Source organism: Cyprinus carpio, chromosome A1 (genome assembly GCF_018340385.1).
Source record: "Cyprinus carpio isolate SPL01 chromosome A1, ASM1834038v1, whole genome shotgun sequence".
Classification (NCBI taxonomy): domain Eukaryota; kingdom Metazoa; phylum Chordata; class Actinopteri; order Cypriniformes; family Cyprinidae; genus Cyprinus; species Cyprinus carpio.
This window is the reverse complement of record NC_056572.1, coordinates 1,888,656-1,915,947: the sequence shown is the minus strand read 5'-3', so window position 1 is coordinate 1,915,947 and position 27,292 is coordinate 1,888,656. Positions and strand designations below refer to the sequence as shown.

General features: G+C 34.5%; 1 protein-coding gene across 1 annotated transcript; it reads left to right on the top strand.

Moving 5' to 3' along the window:
• Positions 1-747: 747 nt before the first annotated feature.
• LOC109093208 (sister chromatid cohesion protein PDS5 homolog A-like) lies at positions 748-27,292 on the top strand. Its single transcript, XM_042715731.1, has 35 exons — positions 748-904; positions 1,596-1,757; positions 10,819-11,022; positions 11,193-11,279; positions 11,524-11,621; positions 11,705-11,831; positions 11,925-12,005; positions 12,089-12,229; positions 12,317-12,432; positions 12,511-12,605; positions 12,993-13,128; positions 13,186-13,195; positions 14,178-14,329; positions 14,445-14,558; positions 14,715-14,796; positions 14,996-15,044; positions 15,124-15,263; positions 15,453-15,568; positions 16,174-16,279; positions 16,882-17,042; positions 17,199-17,322; positions 18,987-19,145; positions 19,226-19,294; positions 19,383-19,519; positions 19,614-19,737; positions 21,332-21,536; positions 21,657-21,771; positions 21,903-22,035; positions 22,645-22,764; positions 22,847-22,915; positions 23,665-23,822; positions 23,911-23,995; positions 24,074-24,411; positions 25,553-25,745; positions 26,907-27,292. The coding sequence occupies exons 2-35, from the start codon at positions 1,635-1,637 to the stop codon at positions 26,946-26,948; spliced, it is 4,209 nt and encodes a 1,402-aa protein (XP_042571665.1). The 5' UTR covers positions 748-904; positions 1,596-1,634; the 3' UTR covers positions 26,949-27,292.

The following is a 27,292-nucleotide window of genomic DNA, read 5'->3' as shown; positions in this document are numbered from 1 at the left end:
AACCAGAAGGTTGCAGGTTCGAGTCTCGCGCCGGCAGGAATTGTAGGTGGGAGGGAGTGAATGAACAGCGCTCTCTTCCACTCTCAAGGATACTCATGGGCTGAAGTGCCCTTTTATAGCAAGGCACTGAAACCCCCCAAAACTGTTGCTCCCCGGGCGAAAATGAATGGATATAATAGCTGCCCACTGCTCCGGGTGTGTGTGTGCCCAATGTGTTCACTTCTCACTGCTCTGTGTGTGCACTTGGATGGGTTAAACGCAGAGCACCAATTTCGAGTATGGGTTACCATACTTGACAAATGTCACGACTTTTTTCACTTTCATTTGAATGTCCATCAAAACTCTTTTTCACAGTGTCTTTTTTTTTTTTTCAGCTTTGTTAAATAAATGAGATATTTTTATTCACAAAAAATATCCACCCCTTACCTATAGTGAAATGTTAACAATTTTTGATGCAATAAATATGGTCTAATTGAATGTCCATCCCCCCAAACAGAGAAAACATCTTTCACGAACATCTACATGTCTGTCTCTTTTAATGTTTTTAGTTGTATGAGTAGTATTTGTAGGTGTTATAATAGCACAATTCCTAACCCCAGCCCAGACCTCATTAATATTCAAACAGCCACGCTTTCACAGCAAGGCAAACCAAATGTAAAGACGTGTCTTCTCTGATATTTACGGTACAACAAGTTGCACGCCGTTGCTTTTCTACCCTGTACGGTAATGTTTCTCGGTGCGCTGCAGTACCGTCTTTCGGCCAGAGGGGTCGCTGCGCCTCCACTTTCCACGCGAGGACGTTCACACAGCCCTGAATGAAAGAGACGGAGCTTTGTGCCCAAAACTAAAAAAACACCCGAACCCGAACCCGACTCATGAGTTAAAACAACGACTTGTCTGTGAGGTAATGACCGGGGAATGGTTAATAGGCGGTTGTGAGGCGACTGGGCTCGCTCGACGGAGTTTAATTCACACAGTTTGTGTGGGATGATCAAGTTGGTGGTCGCTGTTTGCCTCGCCGAGTGAACTTATACAGAGAAAACAAGTAAACAATTCAGATTTCTTACCGTCTAAAGTTAGGTTAACGGGCGCGGTGGAGTGAGAGATATTGAATAAATGCTTTTAGGGCAGCTGGAAGTTGCAGGTTGTGATTTTAACTGGTAAATGTGAGTGTTGGCTGGATGTTTAGTTGAATAGTTTTGAGGCCTGTAACGTTAGCTGACGGCTAGGCCGTTAGCCTACCAAAGAGCGTCAGAAACTCCCTGAGGTACTTTAAACGATGTTTTATTGTCTAAATAGTGCGATTATGTCTAAACGTGCATAACACGTGTCAATAGAGTTTTGAAGGCATACACAGCAGTGCGTTTAGGAGTAAAAGCGCGGGTCTCGTTAGCACTCAGGCTAGTAAGCTTCGTGATTTTATTCGAGATTTTCCCGCGAAATATCGTCTGTGAGGTTTCCAGGTCACTCCGCGGGTTTAAGCGGGTTGGTTACACGCCCAGAGAGCAGGAGACTGAAGCGCATACGGTGTTTTTTAGTGTTTTTGTAGCCGTGTGGTGGGCTCGTGTGTTGAACTTTAGTGTTGTCGCCTATAGAGGCCAGTAGAGGAGCGTCTGTGTGTCTGAAGAAGGAGGATGGAGCTCCCGCAGCAGCCGCAGCAGCAGAGACCGGCGGCGGACGGGAAGATCATCTACCCGCTGGGCGTCAAAGAGATCACGGATAAAATCAGCAACGATGAAGTCGTCAAACGACTCAAGGTAAGAGCCAGAGTGGTGACACACGCAAACACCTTACTCAAACTAATATATTGAGCGCATTTAATAATAAAAAAAAGTTTCCTATTAGATTCAGTGTTGTAAAACACTAGCGCATGCTTAAACTGTTGATCTAAGTATTATTTACAGTACAGGTCAAAAGTTTGGAAACATTACTATTTTTAATGTTTTTGAAAGAAGTTTCTTCTGCTCATCAAGCCTGCATTTATTTGATCAAAAAATACAGAAAAAAAATGTAATATTGGATATATTATTACAGTTTAAATATAATCGTTTTTTAAATTTATTATACTTTAAATTATCATTTATTTCTGTGATGCAAAGCTGAATTTTTAGGATCATTATCACATGATCCTTTATAGAAATCATTCTAATATGATGATTCATTATCAAAGTTGGAAACAGTTCTGCTGCTTAATATTTTTTCAGAACATGGGATACTTTTTTAGGATACTTTGATGAATAAAAAGTAAAAAAAAAAAAAGAAGCTTTTTTAAATATAAATATTTTGTAATAACAATATACACTACTGGTCAGTAATTTGGGGTCAGTAATTTTTTTTTTTCGTTTTTTTTTTTTTAATAAAATCAATACTTTTATTCAGCAAGGATGTGTTAAATTGATAAAAAGTGATAGTAAAGAAAATATATTATTAGAATATATATTATTAGAATTTTTTTATTTTTATTTTGAATAAATGCAGTTCTTTTTAACCTTTTCTTCATCAAATATATTATTCAGCAGAACTGTTTCCAACACTCATAATAAATCAGAATATTAGAATGATTTCTAAATGATCATGTGATAGACTGGATGTTACATGTGACACTGAAGGCTGGAGTAATGATGCTGAAAATTCAGCTTTGCATCACAGGAATAATTTTTTTTTTTTTTTAAGTATATTCAAATAGAAAACTATTATATTAAGTTGTAATAATATTTCACAATATTACTGTTTTTTCTGTATTTTTGATCAAATAAATGCAGGCTTGATGAGCAGAAGAGACTTCTTTCAAAAACATAAAAAATAGTAATGTTTCCAAACTTTTGACCTGTACTGTATGTCAGTGGTTCTCAACTGGTTTGGCCATGGTACCCATTGTCATCAAGCTGCTGCCCACTTTTTTTTTTTTTTTTAGGATATATATGCACTGCCTTTCAAAATTTTTTATTATCTGTTAAAGAAGTCTCATCAAGGCTGCATTTATTTGTTCAAAAATAGAGAAAAAAATACAGTAATACTGTAAAATATTATTACCATTTAAAATAATGGTTTTCTATTTTAAAGGGTTAGTTCACCCAAAAATGAAAATTATGTCATTAATGACTCACCCTCATGTCGATCCAAACCCGTAAGACCTCCGTTCATCTTCGGAACAGTTTAAGATATTTTAGATTTAGTCCGAGAGCTTTCTGACCGTCTATTGAAAATGTATGTACGGTATACTGTCCACGTCCAGAAAGGTAATAAAAACATCATCAAAGTAGTCCATGTGACATCAGAGGGTCCGTTAGAATTTGTTGAAGCATCAAAAATACATTTTGGTCAAATATAATATTTAAAATATAATTTATTTCTGTGATGCAAAGTTGAATTTTCAGCACCGTCACTCCAGTCTTCAGTGTCTCGTGATCGTTCAGAAATCTGTAATATGCTGATTTATCGATGTTGGAAATCATTGAGCTGCTCAATATTTTTTTGGAACCCGTGATACTTCTTTCAAGATTATCTGATGAATAAAGTTAAAAATAACAGCGTTTATTTAAAACAGAAATCTTAACAATTTACGAAAATAACGATAATAATGACACTGAAATTAAGCCTGAAAACATGACCTCGGATACTGAATCGGGACAGTGTGTTTATCTCAGGCACTTTTTTTTAAACTGCATCTATAGTCTTAGAGCAGTCAACAGCTTTCATGCACGTCTATCAAAATAAAAGACTCACATCAGGAAAAAAAAACATTTAGAATTACGTTTTCATTTTTGTTGATGTTGTGAGTCTAGTTTAGTTCTAGTTAAATCCACTTGACTCATAAAGGGACGTCTTGGTGAGTGTACGTGGACCAGTAATAGTCCACTAATAATGTTTGTAAAATGCAGCCTTCATATTGCTGTTGCTCATGCTTTGAGTTAGGGCTTGAACATGGAGACTAGAGTAAATTATTTGTTCACTCAGAAATGAAAATGAGCTGATTACTCTCCCTCAGGCTCATCCAAGATGAGTTTCTTTTGAAGCAATTTAGCATTGCATCATGGATCCTCTGAAGTGGATGGGTGCCGGCAGAACGAGAGATACAATACACAAAACAAAACCACTACACCAACAAAAAACATGTTACGACAAAAAAATCTGTGTTTTTAAAAAAAAAAAACATCATGAAGAATATTTTTTTTTTTTTTTTTTTACTTCAAACCATTGCTTACAGCTAAAAGAGTGAAAAAATGGTCTTGTCTGAATCAGGAGAGAAATATGCACAGATCAAGCACCGTTCACAAGCCGAAACAGTTCTGTGTCGATGGATTTTGATGTGAGAAACAGCAGGGGACGGACAGGGAATTCACTGAAGGAAGCATTATTATGGATTGTGGACTTATTTAAAAAGTTTCAATGATTCATTTATTACAAGCTTTTGATTTCAAAAGATGCTAACTGATGGACTAGAGTAGTGTTGTGGATTATTGTGATGTTTGGACTCATTCTGACGGCACCCATTCACTGCAGAGCATCCTTTGGTGAGCAAATGATGTAATGCTAAATATCACAACAAATAAAATAATCTTAATCAGAACATAACACTTTCAGACTTTCGATTGATTAAAAAATAATAAAATAGTGAAGAAAAAAAATCTGGTAACACTTTAGTTTAGGAACTTATTTTTACAATGAACTAATTGCTTATTAGCATTCATATTACTAACATATAGGCTGTTTATTAGTATTTATAAAGCACATTCCTTGTTCTGCACGGCTATATTTTAGATCCCTTAATCTTACTCCATACCTAAACTTAACAACTACCTTACTAACTATTAATAAGTAGCATTTTAATTTATCGAGGCAACAGTTGAAGTTAATGGTGAGAACTGGACCTTAAAATAAAGTGTGACCACAGTCTTGCATTGAAAGAGAGAGTAAAGTTGTGTCTAGAGAATTGAGACTTTGAGGTGGGCACTTTTGATTTGGGTCATTTTCATTGATGTTTGTGGTGTTGTTTTCATATAAGAGGTTACACTGCAACCTTACGTCTTTCATGTGATGCAGATTTGCTGGTCAGAGTTCACCAAACTTGTGAAACTTTTGAATGTAGTGTAATGTGAAGCTTTTTCGCGTGTTGCTTACATTTCCAGTCTCTTGCATTTTTATGTGTATCAATGGAAGTCAGTGGAACAGAAAGTGTAGCATTATTTAGAAAAGCTTTCAAAACAAAAGAACTTGGTTTATTGCTTCTTTTTCTTACTTAAAGAATGGGTTTCCAGTTTTTAGGGGATTAAATGAAAGGTTGTATGCATTTCATTTAATGCTTGCTCAAAAGTACAAGTTTGAATTTCATTATGAAGTGGACAATGTGTGAAAGATTGGACTAGTTTTGTGAAATTTTGTTCACACATTAACTGAAAACAGATTAAACAGGAGAAATTGACTAAATATCCCACTGTTGTTCAAAATTTTATAAGCAAGGACTAAAAATAAAGAAATTTATGATGCATTTTAAAAAAGGAAAGATTGAGAAAGTTAAGTGAATCAAAGGTCGCATAATACTGGTATTTGGGTATTTATCATTATTTTAATCTGTCTTTTTCTTTCTTTTTGAGCCACACACACACATAATTTAGCATTAAAAAAAAAGCATGTCCGTTTTTTACTTTTGTATCCACCAACACTTAAATCTAGATAAATAACATATGTGGATTTAGTTAAGTGAATCTTATTGTTAGTCCTTTCCCATAGCACTTCGTCAACTAATTAGGCAGAATGTGAGTTGATTGCTCCATTGCACTTGAATCTAAATTAAAAAAAAAACAAACAAACTGTGCACTCATTTAGACTGTTCAGAACAACGCAGTAAGTTCAACAGTGAAGAAGTAGGAAAGTAATGAGTGTAAATGATCCCGCTGTTGTATGAATTCGCGGAGTACTTACAAGCACGAATAACATTTTTGAGAGAAACACACAAAGGTAATGTAACGAACAAGTTCTTGTTTTTATTCGACATAATGAAAATAAATCTTATCGCATTTGTCGGCCCTGTCTCAACTTTTTACACGGTTGCTTTTTTAAAAAAATGGGAAAGACGTGTGACAGGCACTTAGAAGCGTTATTTGAGCCTTCAGTAAAAAAGATCGTGAGCCTACCTTCTGGGTATCTGGCAGATATTGTATCTAGTGCAAATAGCTTTCCCAAAGTCTGCTTTAAAAAAAAAAACTTTATTGGCTGGAGAAAACAGATAGGCATGCCCCCAAATAGCTTTCCCAAAGTCTGCTTTAAAAAAAAAAACTTTATTGGCTGGAGAAAACAGATAGGCATGCCCCAAACTTAATGGTTAACCCAGCGTTGCTGTGTCTGGCAGGTCAGGAAGTTTCAACAGACTGGGTGTTGTTGAAATGACACACTTTAGCTCCGTTATCCAACTGAAGTTTAGCATAAGAGACACTGTTTGTTGAATGACAGTTTGATAGAAAGACAAGCTTATCATCTGTGGACTGTTAATTTGCACCTGTGTTATTGTGAATAAAAGTGTGCATGCATTTTCCCGCACTGTTTGAATTAGAAAAGAAGTGAAGTCAGCGTTATTATTTTCCAATTCCGTTTTATTTTTTTTCCAAATTTTTTTTTTTTTTCCATTTGAATTTTTCTTGATTACAATTTTTTTTTTCTGTTTTAATTTTTCTGGACTCTTTTTTTTTTATGGTAAAATTACATTTTATCCATCAAAAATGTGTCTTATGTCTAATTAATTAAAATCATGAAACTTATACGATTTAACATCAATTTATTAAAAGTTTAACATCAATTACATGTTTAGGGCCCCATGAAATATTTTACTTTTTCTCACCTTCTGTTTTATTGTTACTAAATTCTGTTTATGCATGTCTAATTATTCAAATACATAAAAACAATTTAATGTATTAAAATGTATTTTTACAATAGCCTATGAAATATAGTTTTTTTCCCCCTCAGAAATTCTGTGTTTTGTATTTAAAAATTTTCTGGTTATCAAATGAAGGCATAAAACATTAATTTAATCTTTTAATCAAATAAAAATTAAACAACAGTATTTTTGGCAAACAGAAGGGATGTAGTCTTAACATAAATACATGAAAGACATATTGTGTAATTATTCCTTAATAAAGTTTCAATATTTTTTTTAAAAAAAAATTGTAGTAGTAGTAATGTATTTCAGACACAATAATTTCTTCAAGTTAAACCAAACTTTTATTTTGACGGGTTGCAGTGAATCCCTTTATATTTCTGTGTGCATATGATGCAACGATAGTTTCTCTCAAATGAAATGGTCAAATGCTCATGAAGTGAAGTCACTTTCTGCTTTTCAACTTTGCAGACTGTTTACATTCACACACTGCATGAAAGGTCATTTTCAAAAATCCATAATATACCCTTTCACATAATGTTCTCCACTCTCCCAATACGGATTTTGTGGAAAATAACACTGATTTTATAGATGAGGTTGTACTTTTCGTGAAGTAAACATGGATTAGGTTGCCTCCCCAAAGAAATCCACAGATGGTGGAAATAATTGGGAAATCTCTGTAAAATATAGTGCCATAAGTTACTTTTTAACTAAAGAACTGTGAACTGTAGCAATCAGTTCACACACATTTCCAGAGATTCTTTCACTCTGTTATTCTCTTATTAAATGTGCAGAAGTGGTAAAAATTGTTAGGGAGGTTATCGGAGTCTTTTGGAGGGATTCGGCGTGACTGCTGGGCTTGCTGCGTTTGCCAGTGTGCTGTTTTGACTGAGTGAAGCTCAACCGCTGTCCTTGAGCTCAGAGCACAATCTGCCCTTCCCCCGCTTTGCCAAACACACTCTCTCTCTCTCTCTCTCTCCACACACACACACACACACACACACACACAGGCGGCAGAGAGAGGTAGAAAGTCGAGAACATAATTTCTGCTGGGTCTTAGACCTAGAAGTGTTGCATGCTTCTGAAAGATGAGCTCTAGAGGGAAGAATAACTACGTGCAGAACAGCTTAATTATTTACCTTTAGCAATGTATGACTGTGCTTTTTTGAAGAGGTAAATCCAATCAACAACAGATCTAGTCCCTGCACTACGTTTTTATTTGATAATCCATTTCACACAGCTTTACATGTCACAATACGGAGGAAAAGATCTATCACTTTTTGCATTTCCTTAACAAAGATAACCTGCAAGGGCCTTCACAATGTTATTTTTGGTAGTCAGTGATTACTCCAAACATATTAATTTTAGACAATATTTTTCAATACAAGAATTGCATCCAGGCAGCTCATAAAGTGACAGCAGTCTAATATTCCTCCTGTCTGTCATCCATGTTAATAAAACAACAAAAGAGAAAAAATCTCTCACTGCTCGTGACTAAATCACTTTTGTTACTTTAATAAGACTAAATGTGTATTTAATTTACACAGTGAAAAATAACTAATAACGTTGTTTATGATGCACTTTCTGCTTTTGAACTTTACAGACTGTTTACATTCACAAGTCATTTTCTAAAATCCCTAATATACTCCACATGTTTTAATTCGATTAGTTTTTACTTCGATTATGACTTTAGCTGGATCAAGGTAATCAAAAATCTCTGTTTACATGGTAGGTTCTTAATCGGAGTATTGTCTTAATCGTATTAAAATCGGAGTATTTAATAAGCCTTATTTGTGCTCTTACAAAACAAATATGTTCTTCAGCTCTGAAAAGAAAAAGAATAGTGTTTTGTTATTTTGCCAAGTTGCGGTCTGGTTTAGATGCAGTAAAAGTTAGTCTGTGTGAGCTGACTCGAGCTGCTTGTCTTTATTCCTCTGTCTCTGCTGTTTGTGTAAAGCTTGTTCAGCTTTTGCTGATGTGATGCTGATGAGGAGAGAGTGTGTCAAACTGTTGGTTATGAGGACTGTCTGTTTCATGGTATTGTTCTCTCAGTCACAGTCATGGTGTGATGAATCGGTCTGCAAAATGCAGTAAAAATATTTGTGCCCTAAACTATTTTGTTTATGATAACTATAATAATATGACATTATTCCCTTTGCAAATAAGGTTGATAGATGCATTCCCTTCACTTTATTGATGTAGATTTAATAAACACTAATGTTATTAATGTATCTATGCCATAGCTATAGGTCGTTTGCACATGAGGTTATTGCTGTGGTGTGAAATGCCGCTGGAGGGCAGGGACTGATTTTTCTGTAGAGCCATGAGATGGTCAGAATTCTCTCAGTGCTAAAAGCCAAACATAGACACAATGTAAATAAGATATTATATGTGCAGAAGTGAGTGACAGCTTTTTAGTGATTATGTGGGTGAGCTAATTGCTCGCTTTCTAGGCTATAATCAATTCAGAGTTTGAATGTTTTGTTTTTCGTGCTGCTAACAGGACCAGCGTCCACATATCCTCAACATACAGCAAAGTTTCAGGAGTGATACAGTACAGGTCAAAAGTTTGGAAACATTACTGTTTTTAATGTTTTTGAAAGAAGTTTCTTCTGCTCATCAAGCCTGCATTTATTTGATCAAAAATACAGAAAAAAAATTTAATATTGTGATATATTATTACAATTTAAAATAATTGTTTTTAAATTTATTATACTTTAAATTATTGTTTATTTCTGTGATGCAAAGCTGAATTTTTAGGATCATTATCACATGATCCTTTAGAAATCATTCTAATATGATGATTCATTATCAAAGTTGGAAACAGTTCTGCTGCTTAATATTTTTTCAGAAAATGTGATACTTTTTTAGGATACTTTGATGAATTAAAAGTAAAAAAAAAAAAAAAAAAAAAAAAGCTATTTTTTAAAAATATAAATATTTTGTAATAACAATATACACTACTGGTCAGTAATTTGGGGTCAGTAATTTTCTTTCTTTTTTTTAAGTAAAATCAATACTTTTATTCATCAAGGATGTGTTGAATTGATAAAAAGTGATAGTAAAGAAAATATATTATTAGAATATATATTATTAGAATTTTTTTTTTTTATTATTTTGAATAAATGCAGTTCTTTTTAACCCTTTATTCATCAAATATATTAGACAGCAGAACTGTTTCCAACACTCATAATAAATCAGAATATTAGAATGATTTCTAAATGATCATGTGATAGACTGGATGTTACATGTGACACTGAAGGCTGGAGTAATGATGCTGAAAATTCAGCTTTGCATCACAGGAATAAATTATTTATAGTATATTCAAATAGAAAACTATTATTTTAAGTTGTAATAATATTTCACAATATTACTGTTTTTCTTCTGTATTTTTTGATCAAATAAATGCAGGCTTGATGAGCAGAAGAGACTTCTTTCAAAAACATTAAAAATAGTAATGTTTCCAAACTTTTGACCTGTACTGTATATCCCGCATCCCTCATATAAATGTGGGATTCACTTTCGAAATAGCTTGTTTGCAATCAGGGTTAGTTCAGGTAAGCAATTGCTTAGCCTATATCCACCGCCTCAATGGCAGGCACGTATTTCAATTTAGTTGAAAATCGCTCCTCTTCATAACATTAGGTTCACGTCCATAACATGTTGTGATTTTCTGTTTATACCTTTCTCTTGTAATAGTGTCTAAACAAGTACCATCTCATCCCTTCTGCTTTTCACTTCCTGTCCTCCAACTGAATTTTGCGCGTCGTTAGAATCACGTGATTGCAAACAAGCTTTTTAGTGTTTAAAAGTTTTGTTCAATAGGTTTTACAGATATGCAATGTGTGAAAGGTCGGTCGAACCTTTTACAAAATGAATAAATGCTTTGAGATGTTGCTCACGGTGTAAGAGAAACTGGTATTATAGGACACCTCTCTGTCTTATAGCTGGTGGTTAAGACGTATATGGACATGGATCAAGACTCAGAGGAGGAAAAGCAGCAGTATTTGGCTCTGGCTCTTCACTTGGCATCTGAGTTTTTCCTGCGAAACCCCAACAAAGATGTACGATTACTTGTGGCCTGCTGTCTTGCTGATATCTTCAGGATCTACGCTCCAGAAGCCCCATACACCTCGCATGACAAGCTCAAGGTACGACATGCACTCCTCAAAAGATTAACTTCACATATGACTTATGACCACTCACGCTAAAAATATATAACCAAAAACTTATCACCGTTATTTTTCACCAAACTATAAAAGCTGTACAGTTTAAAAAATGCACACCAATGTCATTAATTTTCTCTTTTCCCCCCATCTAGGAAATTTTTCTCTTCATTACGCGACAGTTGAAGGGATTAGAAGATACCAAGAGCCCTCAGTTCAACAGATATTTTTACTTACTAGAGGTGAGGTCCTTCATTCAATGAGTCAGAGTTTATTAATTGCATTTAATCATAGCCTTTCTTTGCTGTGCTTTTAGAAATGACTGGCTGTGTATGAATGCATGCATGCATGCATGTTTTAAATTTACTTTCAGGCTCATTGGATTATAAGCCACATTGCATCAATATTTACCCATTTGTTTTTCATATAATATTTAGCGCGTAGTCTTATTGTCACAGCTAAGATTTTGGCCTTTCACTTGTGCAGAACCTGGCATGGGTGAAGTCCTACAACATCTGTTTTGAATTGGAGGACTGTAATGAGATCTTCATCCAGCTCTTCAAAACCCTCTTTTCCGTCATCAAGTGAGTTTGATTTTAAGTGAGTTTTATCGTCTCTTCTGTTACGCAGCTGTACTCTTTTTGATCAGGGCTTTTCCCTCTTCCAGTAACAGCCATAATCAGAAGGTGCAGATGCACATGTTGGACCTGATGAGCTCCATCATCATGGAGGGAGATGGAGTGACGCAGGAGCTGCTGGACACAATCCTCATCAACCTCATCCCTGCTCACAAAGTAGGCAAACGTCGTCTTACTTCCCAGACTTATTTCCCAGTCCGGTCTCAGATGGCTAATCAGTGTTTGGTTGTTCCTTTTTCGGTGCTTTAGAATTTGAATAAGCAGGCGTATGACCTGGCCAAGACTCTTCTGAAGAGAACGGTGCAGACCATCGAAACCTGCATTGCCTCAGTGAGTCATCTATTGAATTGTTGTCCTTTCAGAGTTTAGTCAATTTCAGTGGCGTGTTGTATTGACTTCTTCTTTCTCCGTAGTTCTTTAATCAGGTGTTGGTGATGGGGAAGTCCTCCGTGAGCGATCTGTCTGAGCATGTATTTGACCTCATTCAGGAGCTCTTTGCAATCGACCCTCTGCTTCTCTTCTCTGTGATGCCACAACTTGAGTTTAAATTGAAGGTGAGTAAATGCACAGACATTTCCTTGCGCACCGGCTTACAGACGAACCCCTTTAGAGGAAGACTACATCTGTCCGTTGTTGTTTAGAGCAATGATGGAGAGGAGAGGTTGGCTGTGGTGAAACTGTTAGCTAAGCTCTTTGGAGCAAAGGACTCTGAGCTGGCCACTCAGAATCGTCCACTCTGGCAGTGCTTTCTGGGAAGGTGAGGATCTCCTGCTATTAAAAAACTGGAATATGTATGTTATTTGAGGGTTTGTTGAATTCTGATTTGCTTTCGAAGGTTCAATGACATCCATGTTCCTGTGAGACTGGAATGTGTGAAGTTTGCTAGCCACTGTCTGATGAACCACCCGGACCTTGCCAAGGATCTTACAGGTGTGTTCAGGATTAATATCGGCTGGTTTTTCCGTGTTAAGCATATTTTAATTAAAACTAGTTTATTGCAGCTCTCTTTATATTCTTTGTCATTAATAAGAGGACCTAAATGAGTGTTTTTTTTTTCTTTTCAGACAAAGATTTTTTAAAATTATATTTTATAAAAGCTATATTCATAATTATTTATAATGTTTGAAATTAAAAGTTTTTTTTTTTTTTTTTTTGACAGACTATTAGTAACATTTGCTGTTTTTATGTGGTTGACCCAATTTTTCTATCATTTATACAATATAAATTTATATATAATATAAATATTTGTAAGTGTATTTAATTATTAAAATATATATTATATATTATAAATCAAAAACATTTTGTCTGTCACGTCAGAGTTTCTGAAGGTGAGATCACATGACCCAGAGGAGGCGATCAGACATGATGTCATTGTGACCATCATCAACGCAGGGAAGAAAGACCTGAACCTGGTGAATGATCAACTGTTGGGATTATTCATAAAAAAGATGATATAAAACAAGATAATAAAAAAGAACTACCCAAAGTCAACCTAACCCCAATTAAAAACTCAAAAAAAAGTTCCTCCATTAGTTAATGTATTAACAAACTTAAAAGAACATTTAAAACCGCATTTATAAACCTATTTAAAAATCATTTAAAAAAAAAACAAATGAAAATACATTCATTAACTAATGCAAAAAATAACAACAATAAACACAAATAATGAATAAAAAAATGCATAAGTAAATGTTGCAATTAACTTTAACTGAGATGAAGAAATGCTGTAGAAGTATTGTTCATTCTTAGTTTCTGTTAACTAATGTACATTTTTGTAAAGTGTTACCAAATAAGAATATGTGCTGAAGGTTAGTGAATATATTTACAGAATGCATATATTTACCATATGTTCCATAAATAAGCTACAGCTGAGGATAATTCGGAACAGGACAAAATTGCATTATTGCGAGAACCCCCCCAGATCGAATCGGTGTGTGACGCATGTTATTACATTCAGATATAACGTAAAATGTCTGTAAATGAAACATTTACACTATAAACATTATAGTGGTATTCATTATAAACAACATTAAGTAAAGCAAAACTGGAGTTGGGCTTATGCACCTCTCTCATTCAGCACAAATCTGAATTATTGCATATTCGCAATAGCATTTGGTTCCTAAACTATTATTTGTTATGTAGGATTGTGTACTCCTCTCGGGAACAACAACATCCACTCACCATAATTCATAAACATCATCATTTACATGCACTTTGCCCATGCTACCCATGTCTTATGATAAATAATTAATTTTGCAATATTTCTCAACACAATCAAAAAACCATTTTGGAATTTGTCGCAACACAGTTAAAAAACGTAACTTATTCTTCTGGAAAATAGGATAAATTGCATTGCAATTTGTTAGTCACACTGATATAGATTTTATTTTGATATATAATGAAATCTATAATTCAAATCCAAATCCCTTAGAATGTAAATGAACATATCCCTTAATTTTAAGACTTCTGGTTTTTTAGTAAATTAGCATGTTTTTTTTTCAGTGGCGTGTGCGTAAGGAAGCAATGATGGGTTTGGCTCAGCTTTATAAGAAGTACTGTCTGCACCATGAGGCCGGGAAGGAGTCCGCTTTGAAAATCAGCTGGATCAAAGACAAACTCTTACACATCTACTACCAGAACAGCATAGATGACAAGTAGGAGAAACACACACACACACACAAGTGGTCTCATGTGCTTCATTGACATTAAATCAGTGAAGCATGTGTAATATAGAAACCTCAGGTCCTTTAAAGTGTGTTTGTGTATTAGGTTGCTGGTGGAGAAGATCTTTGCCCAGAACATGGTTCCTCACAGTCTGGAGACTGAGGAGAAGATGAAGTGTCTGTACTACCTTTATGCCTGTCTGGACACTAACGCAGTCAAGTGAGTCTTAATCGACTGTTTTAAAAGCTTATCATATATGAGAGTCTCTAGTTCTCATCTGACAGTTTTGGACAGCATCACTGTACTTCTATTAACAGAAGCACATCTCACTGATGTGTTCAATTATATCAAGCAGAGCATTGCGTTGTTTTTCAGAGCATTGAATGAAATGTGGAAGTGTCAGAATATGCTGAGAGGGCTGGTTCGAGAACTGCTGGATTTACACAAATTGCCTACAGTAAGTTACACAGACGCAAATACACTCTCTGTTATTGGAACATGGCCACACAAACACGCCATATAAAGGGTCTGATAACTCACACTCAACTTAATGCTCTCTTTAGTTGCTAAAGTCATGGAGATGGTGATCAAAGAAGCCGTTTGTTCTTATTTAGCTTCTGTGGATGATTGACTAATTTGTTTTTCTCTTCCTGTAGTCTGAAGCAAACACCAGCGCCATGTTTGGAAAACTTATGACCATCGCTAGTAAGCTCACACTTCATATATGCCTGTAAATGGATAGATCTGAAAACCTAAATGTGTAATCCGTCTCTCTCATTCTCAGAGAATCTCCCAGACCCAGGTAAAGCTCAGGACTTTATGAAGAAGTTTAATCAGGTTCTGGGTGAGGATGAGAAACTCCGTCTTCAGCTTGAGCAACTCATCAGTCCCACCTGCTCATGTAAACAGGCTGAACAGTGTGTGGTGAGTTTAACAGCGTCATCTCTACCAATCACATTCAGTTCTGCACTTTTTAAGCTGATATTGTTTATAAATGTTTATAAGCTTGATGTGTATAATGCAAATGATTCAGAACTGTTCCAATCAACACTGTAAAAAGCTATGTAAATATTGAGCAGATATGTCAAGGTTTGTTTGTTTTGTTTTTTTTAGAGGGAAATCACACGGAAGCTGACATTCCCCAAGCAACCCACAAACCCATTCCTGGAGATGGTGAAATTCTTGCTGGAGAGAATCGCACCGGTGCACATTGACTCTGAGGCCATCAGGTAGGCGATGAGCTCAAACGGCAGATGAGAAATGTTTTTGTTTTGGAGGGTCAATGAACTCAATGAACATGCATCTAGCAAAAAAAATAAATAAAAAATGATATTTTATTGTAGTATTTTTTTGTGAGGTATTAGTTATACTGTAAATATACTGTACGTGGACTAACATGTCCAATTAAATTTTAGTTTGGGCACCTGCAAAATAACTGCATGCAATCAGTTAAAAAAAAAGTCTAATCTGAAGAGCAATTCGAAAAATGAAGAATGCATGCACTTTGTGCAAAAATCGGAAAAAAAGAATGCATGCACTTTGTGCACAAATCGGAAAAAAAGAATGCATGCACTTTGTGCAATATCGAATATGGACTCCTATCAGTGCACCTGCAGATGTAAAGCGAGGATATGAATGACAGGGGAAGAGAAACTGACTGAGTGGGAGAGAGATAGGTGCAATATGGGCCATGTGCTTCTTTCCTCTCAAAGGTTGTGTAACAGTCTGAATAGCTTTTTAAGGGTGAGACATCTAGTGAGGATGAAGTGTAACTGCAAGTAGTGTGTAGACTGTTTGGATCACCAATAATGTGTGCATGTGTTTGTGTGTTCAGTGCCCTGGTTAAGCTGTTAAATAAGTCAATCGAGGGCACTGCTGATGATGATGATGAGGGAGTAACCCCTGATACTGCCATTCGTGCTGGACTTGAGCTACTCAAGGTACTGTTTGTAACGACAAATGCACAAGTTTAAATATCAGGGACAACAGGATTTAAAAAAATATATAAATTGTATTAGAGTTTGAAGTACTATGTAGACACACAGTCACGTTAATAAAAAATTAATTGCTGAAAAATGTTATTGCTCCCCTTAATAAGAAGTATTAGAAGACTCATTCTCAGTCATGTGCTTGAATACTTTAATGTATTATATTTTAAATATTTTTAATAATAATTTAAATAATATATTAAATATGTTAACGTTTTTTATATTATATTTAAATGTTTTTAATAATATGTTAAGTAATATATTAAATATTTTAACATTATTTAAATATTATATTTAAATGTTTTTAATAATATTTTAAATAATATATTAAATATTTTAACATTATTTAAATATTATATTTAAATGTTTTTAATAATAATTTAAATAATATATTAAATATTTTAGCTTTTTTTATATTATATTTAAATATTTTTAATAATAATTTCAATAATATATTAAATATTTTAACATTATTTAAATATTATATTTAAATGTTTTTAATAATAATTGAAATAATATTTTAAAGTTTGCCGTTCTGTCTGTCCCTACCTCAGGTTTTGTCGTTTACTCACCCCACTGCGTTCCACTCGGCTGAGACGTACGAGTCTTTGTTGCAGTGTCTGAAGATGGAGGATGATAAAGTGGCAGAAGCGGCGATACAGATCTTCAGAAACACCGGACAAAAGATCGAGACAGATCTGCCACAAATCCGCTCGTATGAACACTTCCCACATGCACAAACACAAACTGTTCAGAGGCAGTACCAAACCTTTACACTCATTATATACTCCACTCGAGCTCCTCAGTCTCGTCAGCTTTAGTGATGTCAAATTCAAAAGTTTGGTGTAATGAAATATTACTCTTTGTGCAGGACTCTAATTCCCATACTACACCAGAAGGCGAAACGAGGAACGCCTCACCAGGCCAAACAGGCGGTCCACTGCATCCATGCCATCTTTCACAACAAAGAGGTCCAGTTAGCTCAAATATTTGAGGTAAACCTTTTTTTGTCATTTGTTTTACTGAATACATTATACAGATAAACATTGCTTTTATAAACACAACATGTATATTTTTTCCAGTAATTGTTCACTTTTCATTTATCTTTATTTGGGAATAAAGTTATAAATTTTATACGCGTGTGTGTGCGTGTGTGTGTGTGTGTGTGTGTGTGTGTTTATTATATATATATATATATATATATATATATATATATATATATATATAAAACAAAAAAAATATATATATATATATATATACAGTACAGACCAAAGTTTGGAAACATTACTATTTTTAATGTTTTTGAAAGAAGTCTCTTCTGCTCATCAAGCCTGCATTTATTTGATCAAAAATACAGAAAAAACAGTAATATTGTGAAATATTATTACAACTTAAAATAATAGTTTTCTATTTGAATACTTTAAAAAAAATAATTTATTCCTGTGATGCAAAGCTGAATTTTCAGCATCATTACTCCAGCCTTCAGTGTCACATGTAACATCCAGTCTATCACATGATCATTTAGAAATCATTCTAATATTCTGATTTATTATGAGTGTTGGAAACAGTTCTGCTGTCTAATATATTTGATGAATAAAACGGTTAAAAAGAACTGCATTTATTCAAAATAAAAAAAAAATCTAATAATATATATTCTAATAATATATTTTCTTTACTAACACTTTTTATCAATTTAACACATCCTTGCTGAATAAAAGTATTGATTTTATTTAAAAAAAAAAGAAAGAAAAAAAAATTACTGACCCCAGATTACTGACCAGTAGTGTATATTGTTATTACAAAATATTTATATTTTAAAAACATAGCTTCTTTTTTTTTTTTTTTTTTTTTTACTTTTTATTCATCAAAGTATCCTAAAAAAGTATCACATGTTCTGAAAAAAATTAAGCAGCAGAACTGTTTCCAACTTTGATAATGAATCATCATATTAGAATGATTTCTAAAGGATCATGTGATAATGATCCTAAAAATTCAGCTTTGCATCACAGAAATAAATGATAATTTAAAGTATAATAAATTTAAGAACAATTATTTTAAATTATAATAATATATCACAATATTACATTTTTTTTCTGTATTTTTGATCAAATAAATGCAGGCTTGATGAGCAGAAGAAACTTCTTTCAAAAACATTAAAAATAGTAATGTTTCCAAAACTTTTATATGTACCCATATCTTTTAAAAAAACACACATATGTTCTTAATTTCATGTTATCATATATATATATATATATATATATATATATATATATATATATATATATATATATATATATATATATATAGTTTACTTTTAGAGGTGCCCATATCTTTTCAAAAAGTACACTTTTGTTCTTAATTTCATGTTATCATCTCCATAGAATGCACTTTGGAATCTAAATGTAACCAGTCCTTTAACACTAGAGATTCTGGCCTTCTCCAACATTTTGTTATTACTTTAAAAGCTGTTATTCTCAATATTCTAAATAAATATATTTGAGGTAAATCAAAGTGCATAAAAGCGTTTTATCCTAAAATGCCAGCAAATGCATAACATCACTTTTTTTGACTGTCAAATCATTTGAATATTACGATAAAGAAATGTTTTGCTGCATGAGGATTTTCAATTGTGCTTTTTGGTCTCTGTCTGTTGTTCCAGCCGTTGTCTCGCAGTCTGAATGCAGACGTGCCTGAACAGCTCATCACTCCTCTCGTGTCTCTCGGACACATTTCAATGCTAGCCCCGGATCAATTTGCATCACCCATGAAGTCAATTGTAGCCAATTTTATCGTGAAAGACCTTCTGATGAACGACAGAGTGAGCATTTTCACGTGCTGTTCTGCTTTTAGCATGTATGAATGGTTTTATATGTTTAACAAGTCCTCTCTATCTCTCAGTCTGTGGGAAACAAGAATGGACGGCTCTGGACCGCTGACGATGAGGTTTCGCCTGAAGTGCTGGCTAAGGTGAAATTTCTTCGAGTAATCAGGTTGAAAACAGCATCTCTTGGTGATTTGTGAGTGTGTTGATGTGCATGTGTGTGTGTGTTGCCAGGTGCAAGCCATTAAGCTGTTGGTCCGCTGGTTGCTGGGAATGAAGAATAATCAGTCTAAATCAGCGAACTCTACTCTCAGACTCCTCTCAGCCATGCTGGTCAGCGAGGGAGACCTCACGGAGCAGAAAAAGATCAGGTACTAACTGGGCGTCAGCATCTCCTGACTGAGTTTGCATACAGTTATGAAAGCTGCCCTAATAGGCCCCTAACACACGTATTTGTGGACACAGCAAGTCTGACATGTCTCGACTGAGGCTTGCAGCGGGAAGCGCCATCATGAAACTGGCACAAGAGCCCTGTTACCACGAAATCATCACTCCAGAACAGTTCCAGCTCTGTGGACTCGTCATTAACGTGAGTTCAACACGAGACTAGGACACCGGTTCTAAAAACTGTATTTGTAGAGAAAGTTATTAAAATGACTGTTTTCAATATTAAAATGTTATACTGCTTTGTCTAAATAAAACTAACATTTCTAAACTAAAATCAATCATTTTAAATGATACAAGTGAATTTAGGAATAAATGTTTTTTTTTAATGTACGGTATAAAAAAATTGAAAATTAATTTGATAAGGATTACTTTTAAAGATTAACATGACTCATCTAATATATAAGCATTACAACTAAATATCCATGCTGATAAATTGAAAAATGCCTAATATTAGCTGTTAATGGTATTGATGTATTGTGCATCCCTAAGGATTTTCCTTGTATGTGATGGTGCTAGTAATGCCAAGGGCAATAACATGGAATGACACTTGCATTTGGCAAATGCATAAATCTTAATGTAATATGTTCTTTATACAACTTTATACTTTAAGTTATTTATACAGTACAGACCAAAAGTTTGGAAACATTACTATTTTTTGTTTTTGAAAGAAGTTTCTTCTGCTCATCAAGCCTGCATTTATTTGATCAAAAATACAGAAAAAAATGTAATATTGTGATATATTATTACAATTTAAAATAATTGTTTTTAAATTTATTATACTTTAAATTATCATTTATTTCTGTGATGCAAAGCTGAATTTTTAGGATCATTATCACATGATCCTTTAGAAATCATTCTAATATGATGATTCATTATCAAAGTTGGAAACAGTTCTGCTGCTTAATATTTTTTTCAGAACATGTGATACTTTTTTAGGATACTTTGATGAATAAAAAGTAAAAAAAAAAAAAAAAAAAGAAGCTATGTTTTTAAAATATAAATTTTTTGTAATAATAATATACACTACTGGTCAGTAATTTGGGGTCAGTAATTTTTTTTTCTTTCTTTTTTTTAATAAAATCAATACTTTTATTCAGCAAGGATGTGTTAAATTGATAAAGTGATAGTAAAAAAAAATTAAAAATTCAGCTTTGCATCACAGAAATAAATGATAATTTAAAGTATAATAAATTTTAAAACAATTATTTTAAATTGTAATAATTTTTTATTTTTATTTTGAATAAATGCAGTTCTTTTTAACCTTTTATTCATCAAATATATTAGACAGCAGAACTGTTTCCAACACTCATAATAAATCAGAATATTAGAATGATTTCTAAATGATCATGTGATAGACTGGATGTTACATGTGACACTGAAGGCTGGAGTAATGATGCTGAAAATTCAGCTTTGCATCACAGGAATAAATTATTTTTTTAAAGTATATTCAAATAGAAAACTATTATTTTAAGTTGTAATAATATTTCACAATATTACTGTTTTTTCTTGTATTTTTGATCAAATAAATGCAGGATTGATGAGCAGAAGAAACTTCTTTCAAAAACATTAAAAATGTTTCCAAACTTTTGGTCTGTACTGTATATAAAAATCTTGTAAGTACAGGAGAAAAAAAAAAAACAAGAATCATCAAATAACAAGTGGACATATAAGAACATATATTAGCCACAACTTCACATCTTTTCTGCTTTTTCCCTCCCTTTCCTCTGTCTTTACAGGACGAGTGCTATCAGGTGCGGCAGATCTTTGCTCAGAAGTTGCATGTTGCTCTGGTGAAGCTGTTTTTGCCGCTGGAGTACATGGCTGTGTTTGCATTGTGCGCTAAAGACCCTGTGAAAGAGCGACGTGCTCATGCCCGACAGTGCCTGCTCAAGAACATCAGTGTTCGCAGAGAGTACATCAAACAGAACCCTATGGCCCATGGTTGGTACCGTTTCTCATTTTTGGTATCACACATAACACACTGTGCCCTGCAGAACTGCTGCAATGCCCAGGACTTACATATCCTGTGTGTTTGATTTATTTTTTATTTTATATTTTCAGAAAAGCTGCTGTCTCTCCTGCCAGAATATGTGGTGCCATACATGATCCATCTTCTGGCTCATGATCCGGACCTCACCAAACCACAGGATTTGGAGCAGCTCCGAGACGTCAAGGAGTACGAGTGTTAAACACGTTCACGCTTCTACAAAGAGACGACTTCACACTAATGACCTGACCAGTACTTTCAAATGTTAATACCACCAAGGTATTCTTATTTTTTATTCTTTCTTTCTTTATTTTTCCCAGGTGCTTGTGGTTCATGCTGGAGGTGTTGATGACAAAGAATGAGAATAACAGTCACTCGTTCCTGAGGAAGATGGTAGAGAACATGAAACAAACAAAAGATGCTCAGTCCCCAGACGACCCAAAGGCAAACGAGGTTTGTCTCCATCAAAGCTGGGTAGATTACTTCCAGATTGTAGTCCGTTACTGATTACATGATGAAAAGTGTAATTAATAACGTAATCTAGGTTAATCATTTTAGGTCATGTATTCTGCCTAGTTTTTAGATTTTATTTAACATCAATAAACACGGAAACAACATTGCACGCTGAATATTTTTGTCCTGAAGGTCACTGGATATGACGGCGACGGTGTTTAACAGCTATACATCATCGTGTTTAGTAACTTGCATCATTATTTGTTTCAAACATGGTCTAATTGCTAGAGAGGAGCTCAAATTCAGGAGCATGGTTTGCAAATTTATTTACATGTGAATATATTCAAAGCGACATGAGATGACACAATAAGATTTTTAGAAAGGAAGATTTAAAAAACAGAAAAGATATAGGGAGAATCAATAAATTATGAATGATTTGAATGATATGCAATCATGTAATCCATCAAAAAACTGTAACTGTAATCTGATTGAGTTTTTTAAAATGTAAGTACATAATTTGTATTATTACACTGATTACATAATCCAGATTAGTTACTACCCAGGACTGTTCACCATTAACCGTATTGTTTGTGTTTCATGCGTTTTCAGAAACTTTACATTGTGTGCGATGTGGCATTATTTGTGATCGCGAACAAGAGCACTTCGTGTCATCTGGACTCCCCGAAAGATCCTGTGCTGCCCTGCAAGTTCTTTACTCCACCTGATAAGGTGACAAGCACTCGGGCTGTCCACAGTCACACTTTTCACGTGACCTTACTGTCAGACTCATTCTGTCTGTCCCTCTCTACAGGATTTTATCAATGATAAGGAATATCTGTCACCAGAAGCTAAGTTAGTTCTGCAGACAGGGAAAATCCAGGTAGGTTTCGTCACCTCTGGGACTATATGTGAATAATACCCTGATGAATTTCAGTAAATTTGAAAAATGTTTTCTGCATTTAAAAGGATTGTACAGTTTGTAGTAGAAGGCCAGTTCCAAATTAAATATAAAAATTTATAATTAAAAAAAATAATAATAATATATAAGCAAAAAAATACACTACCGTGTCAGTAGGAACATCATTTATTTGAAATCTTTTATAACAATATCAAAAACTCCTTAATGTCACTTTTGATCAATTTAATGCAAATAGAGCTATATATATGATGCTATATATAACTGATAATTAGAAATGTTTCTTGAGCAGCATTAGAATGATTTCTGAAGGATCATGTGACACTAAAGACTGGAGTGATGATGCTGAAAATTCAGCTTTGATCAACATTTTAAAATAATTTCAATTACTTTTCAATTTACTGTATTTTTGATCAAATAATTCAGCCTCGGTGAGCACAAGTAACTTTCAAAAACATAAAAAAAAATCATACCCACTGCAAATGTTTGAACAGTTGTGTAATAATTTACAGAATTAGTGATTGCAGTTTTTTTATGGCATTAAAAGTTTACAACATGACTTTATAATCTCCAAATAATTATATTTTAGGTTCAGCAGAGAAAACAGTTGAGTGCGTGTTCGATGTCAAAGTAATTTTGCATGCAGGAATCGATGACATCTCAATATTTTTTGTTGGAAATATACATCACACATACTTATTAATATATTTCAGCAACCACCAAAGCAGACAGGCGTGCTGGGGGCAGTGAACAAACCTTTAACGGTGACGGTAACCGCTCGCCGACCGTACATTAAAACCACCGCCTCTGACACGGGAAGCAACGCGAGCACCAACTCCCAACCCATCTCGCCCGCAACGAATAAGAGCAGGTTAGTGCTTCTCAGAACTTCTTTACTTTTCTTTCAGTGTGATGTGGACTTTATCCAGCGTTGAATCATAAAAATCATTTTCATAAAGGGATGTGAGTTCTGAGGCCTCGGAGACGGAGGCGAGGGAGAACGAAGAGAATCCAGTCATCACAAAAGCAGGAGGTGTAAAGAAGGTCAGATATATCTCGTGTGAACACTAAAAACGCTGCACGTTCACACTTCTGTCATTCAGTTTTTTTGCTCTCTTTTAGGAGGAAGCAGCTCAGCCCAGTGGGAAGAAGCGTGCTGCTCCTGCAAGTGACGGCACAGAGAACAGCGTGTCCTCAAACCCCTCGGCAGGGTCACAGCCCCCTGCCAATAAACCCAGACGCGGTCGACCCCCGAAAAACGCTGCAGGTGTAGCCACACCGGATAAAGAGGCTGGAGCGACGACGGGAGCAGGGACCGGACGGGGCCGGAAGAGAGCAGCACCTGCTCAGGATCCCGCCAGCACAGCCTCAGCTGATCCAGTCGGTGTCAAGACACCAAAACAGCAGAAAGAAGCAGAACCCAAGAGAGTCACACCACAGAGACAGATTGACCTGCAAAGGTAACTGAGTGCAAGACTCTCCCGTATGGTTTGCATAGTATGATATCAATCAACTGGAAATTAATAAGTTACTAATAGGCCTGCATTTGACATTGCATTTCAATGAATGCATTCACTACAGTTCAACAAACTGTGATTTGTTTTCCCCATATGCTAAAAAGAACTCAAAATCTGTAATATTTAATTGTTAGATGGTGTTTTTTTTAGAGTATGGACTATAGAGTAGAGAGATGCTGCTATAAAATAGCTTTGGTCAAAATAGTGTTCCAGCCATGCTAAGAAAAAATGATTATTTAGTAGAATGTAATTATAGTTATTAGCATAATTATCATTTTTAGTATATTACAAAATATTATTATTAGCAGCCTGTTACTGACAGGATGCTATAATTATCATTCTACTTTGTTATACACTGCCATTCAGAAGTTTGGGGTCAGTAAAAATTTTTTTTTTTTTTTTTTTTAAGAAAGTAGTGCTTTCATTCAGCAAGTATGCATTACATAAGACTTTTGCATTTGTATAAAAATTCTAAATTCGAATGAATATTTGGTTTCAAATGAACGCTGTTCTTTTCAACTTTAATCAAAGACTCCTGAAAAAATGTAATGCAATTTATACTTAAAGCAGAGCAAGTCTGATATGAGAAATATTTCTAAAATGCATGAAAATAGAAAACCGCAATTAACTGTTTACTTTTTTTGTTATTAAATAAATGCAGTCTTGGTGAGCAGAAGAGACCGACCCCAAAATCGACACGGTGTATAACTGTATCCTGCTGTTTTTTTGCCCATTCAAGAATAGTGACATTTAGTGCATTTTTATTATAGTATACGATTTATTTCATGTCAGTTTGCATGGACTTTGCATGTGGCCCTGAATAAGATGAACACACCCATCTTTGTCAGACAAGTTTTTTATTGAGCATATCAACGGCCAAAGTGTGTTTCACGTTTATTGCATGCAAATCTTTTTTTATAGAATGACTCACATTTGCATGTAATTTGCCTAAATGGGAATCATTTTTGATATTCGCTTGTACACCACAAACCGACATCTATGTGAACAGGCCATAAATTGGTCATCTTGAGCTGTTATTGAAGTCTTTTATGTGAAGTTGAGGCAGGTGTTTCTGTCGTCCAAGATCAGTGAGGGTAGCTCAGCAAGCGTCTCAGAAGACATATGGAAGCGAAGGGGAGACAGAGAGAGAAGTGGAGTCCAGCCCAGAGTATGTACTACAGGAGCAGCAGGAAGAAGCCCTTGACAGGTGGCTCAGGGGTGCAGCAGGTCCCAAACAGAGAGAATGCACCCATGCAGCAGAGCAGGGCGAGCCGTCAGTGAGTGTCAGAGAGAGAGAGAGAGAGAGAGCTCTAAAGCAGTTAACATCTGTTGTAGCTTTTAGCTTAAAGGAACCGTTCACCTGAAAATGAAAATCACTCATTTAACCTTAATGCTCTTCCAAACTGTGTTGTTGTTTTTCATTGAATACTAGGAGAAATTTTAAAGCTATCCAGCGACCTGAGAAGGCTTGAAATATATATTTTATTGCACTACTTTTATGGTGGTTGTTTTGGAATTCACTCGACACACATTTTGTATAGAAAAAATTGGGGTCAGTAAGATATTTATTTTTTTTTTTTTCAGTATGAGTAAAATCAAAAATACAGTAAAAATAGGAATATTGTGATTTTTTTTTTTTTTTTTTTTTTTTTTTTTTTTTTTTTTTTTTTTTTTTAGTGCTGTCAATTTAACACGTTAACTTTTAATTAGTTACGAAAAAATAACACGATTAAAATATTTTAACGCACTGGCTTCGCCCCAGACGTGTCCATCATTTTACATTACAAACTGTTGCATGATGTAGTCCATAAATGCCCCTAAAATTCAAGATATTGGGGCAAAATATGTTTTTGAGTTTTTTTTTGTCTCATATTTATCATATGAATGTAGTTAATGTCGTACGAGCAGCGAGAGCAATAAAATTAGATCATAAAATTGATTGACAGCTACGTTTTAGAGGAACTGTTTTCTATTTTAATGTTTTTAAATGTAATTTATTTTTCAGTGTCACATGATCATTCAGAAATCATTCTGGAATGATTCAGTGCTCAAAAAACATTAGTCACTGGTTGTGCTGCTTAATACTTTTTGTTTTATTTTTAATTATAAACCATGATACAATTGAAATATAAAACTTTTGTAGTCTTTTGTTTCTGTCACTTTTGATCAGTTTATTGCATCCTTGCTGTTGCTGATATTTTTCATTAATTTATTTGAATCCTACTGAACCCCAATTTATTTATTTATTTTTTTTGGTCAAATGTAAAAATTAAAAATGGTACACTGGTTTGGAATGACATGTAGGTTAATATATCGTCTTTGCTCTTTCCACATTTTTCTCGAGATTAAATTACACATTGAAAAGTTTATTCAACCAGACCTGGTCTCACTCTGCTATAATGTAGAAGTGATTGATTTATACAGTTTTCTGGTTTCAGGTAAAGCGTCGGTGCGTGAAGACAAGGACGGTCAGGCAGTAAAGAATTGAGACGCATCCTCTTCCACATCAAACGCTCTTCATGACCCTGAACTCTCATCGGCTCACACCTCGAGACGAACGAGGAATCAATTCTTTAAATTCAGATGTTCACACTTGTATGTAGAAACACCGACCCGTTTCTCTTCATTGGTTTTTGTTTTGTGTTGACATTGTTCTTGTTGCCTCTCTGTCCGGAGCCATTTTTAAAAACAAACATTTGAAAGAAAAAAAAATCTGTTTTAATCTGCTCCAAGATTGCTTATTAAATACCTGGAAAGATTTTTTTACTGTTGTAACTCCCTCGCTTCTTTTAACCCTCTATTAAATTGAAATACTGTCCTCAGA

Coding starts and splice junctions, on each gene's coding strand:
- LOC109093208 (XM_042715731.1), top strand. CDS start 1,635: ATGGAGCTCCCGCAGCAGCCGCAGCAGCAGAGACCGGCGGCGGACGGG. Junction 11,280..11,523: donor GATATTTTTACTTACTAGAG/GTGAGGTCCTTC, acceptor TCACTTGTGCAG/AACCTGGCATGGGTGAAGTC. Junction 15,569..16,173: donor ATTGACTCTGAGGCCATCAG/GTAGGCGATGAG, acceptor TTGTGTGTTCAG/TGCCCTGGTTAAGCTGTTAA.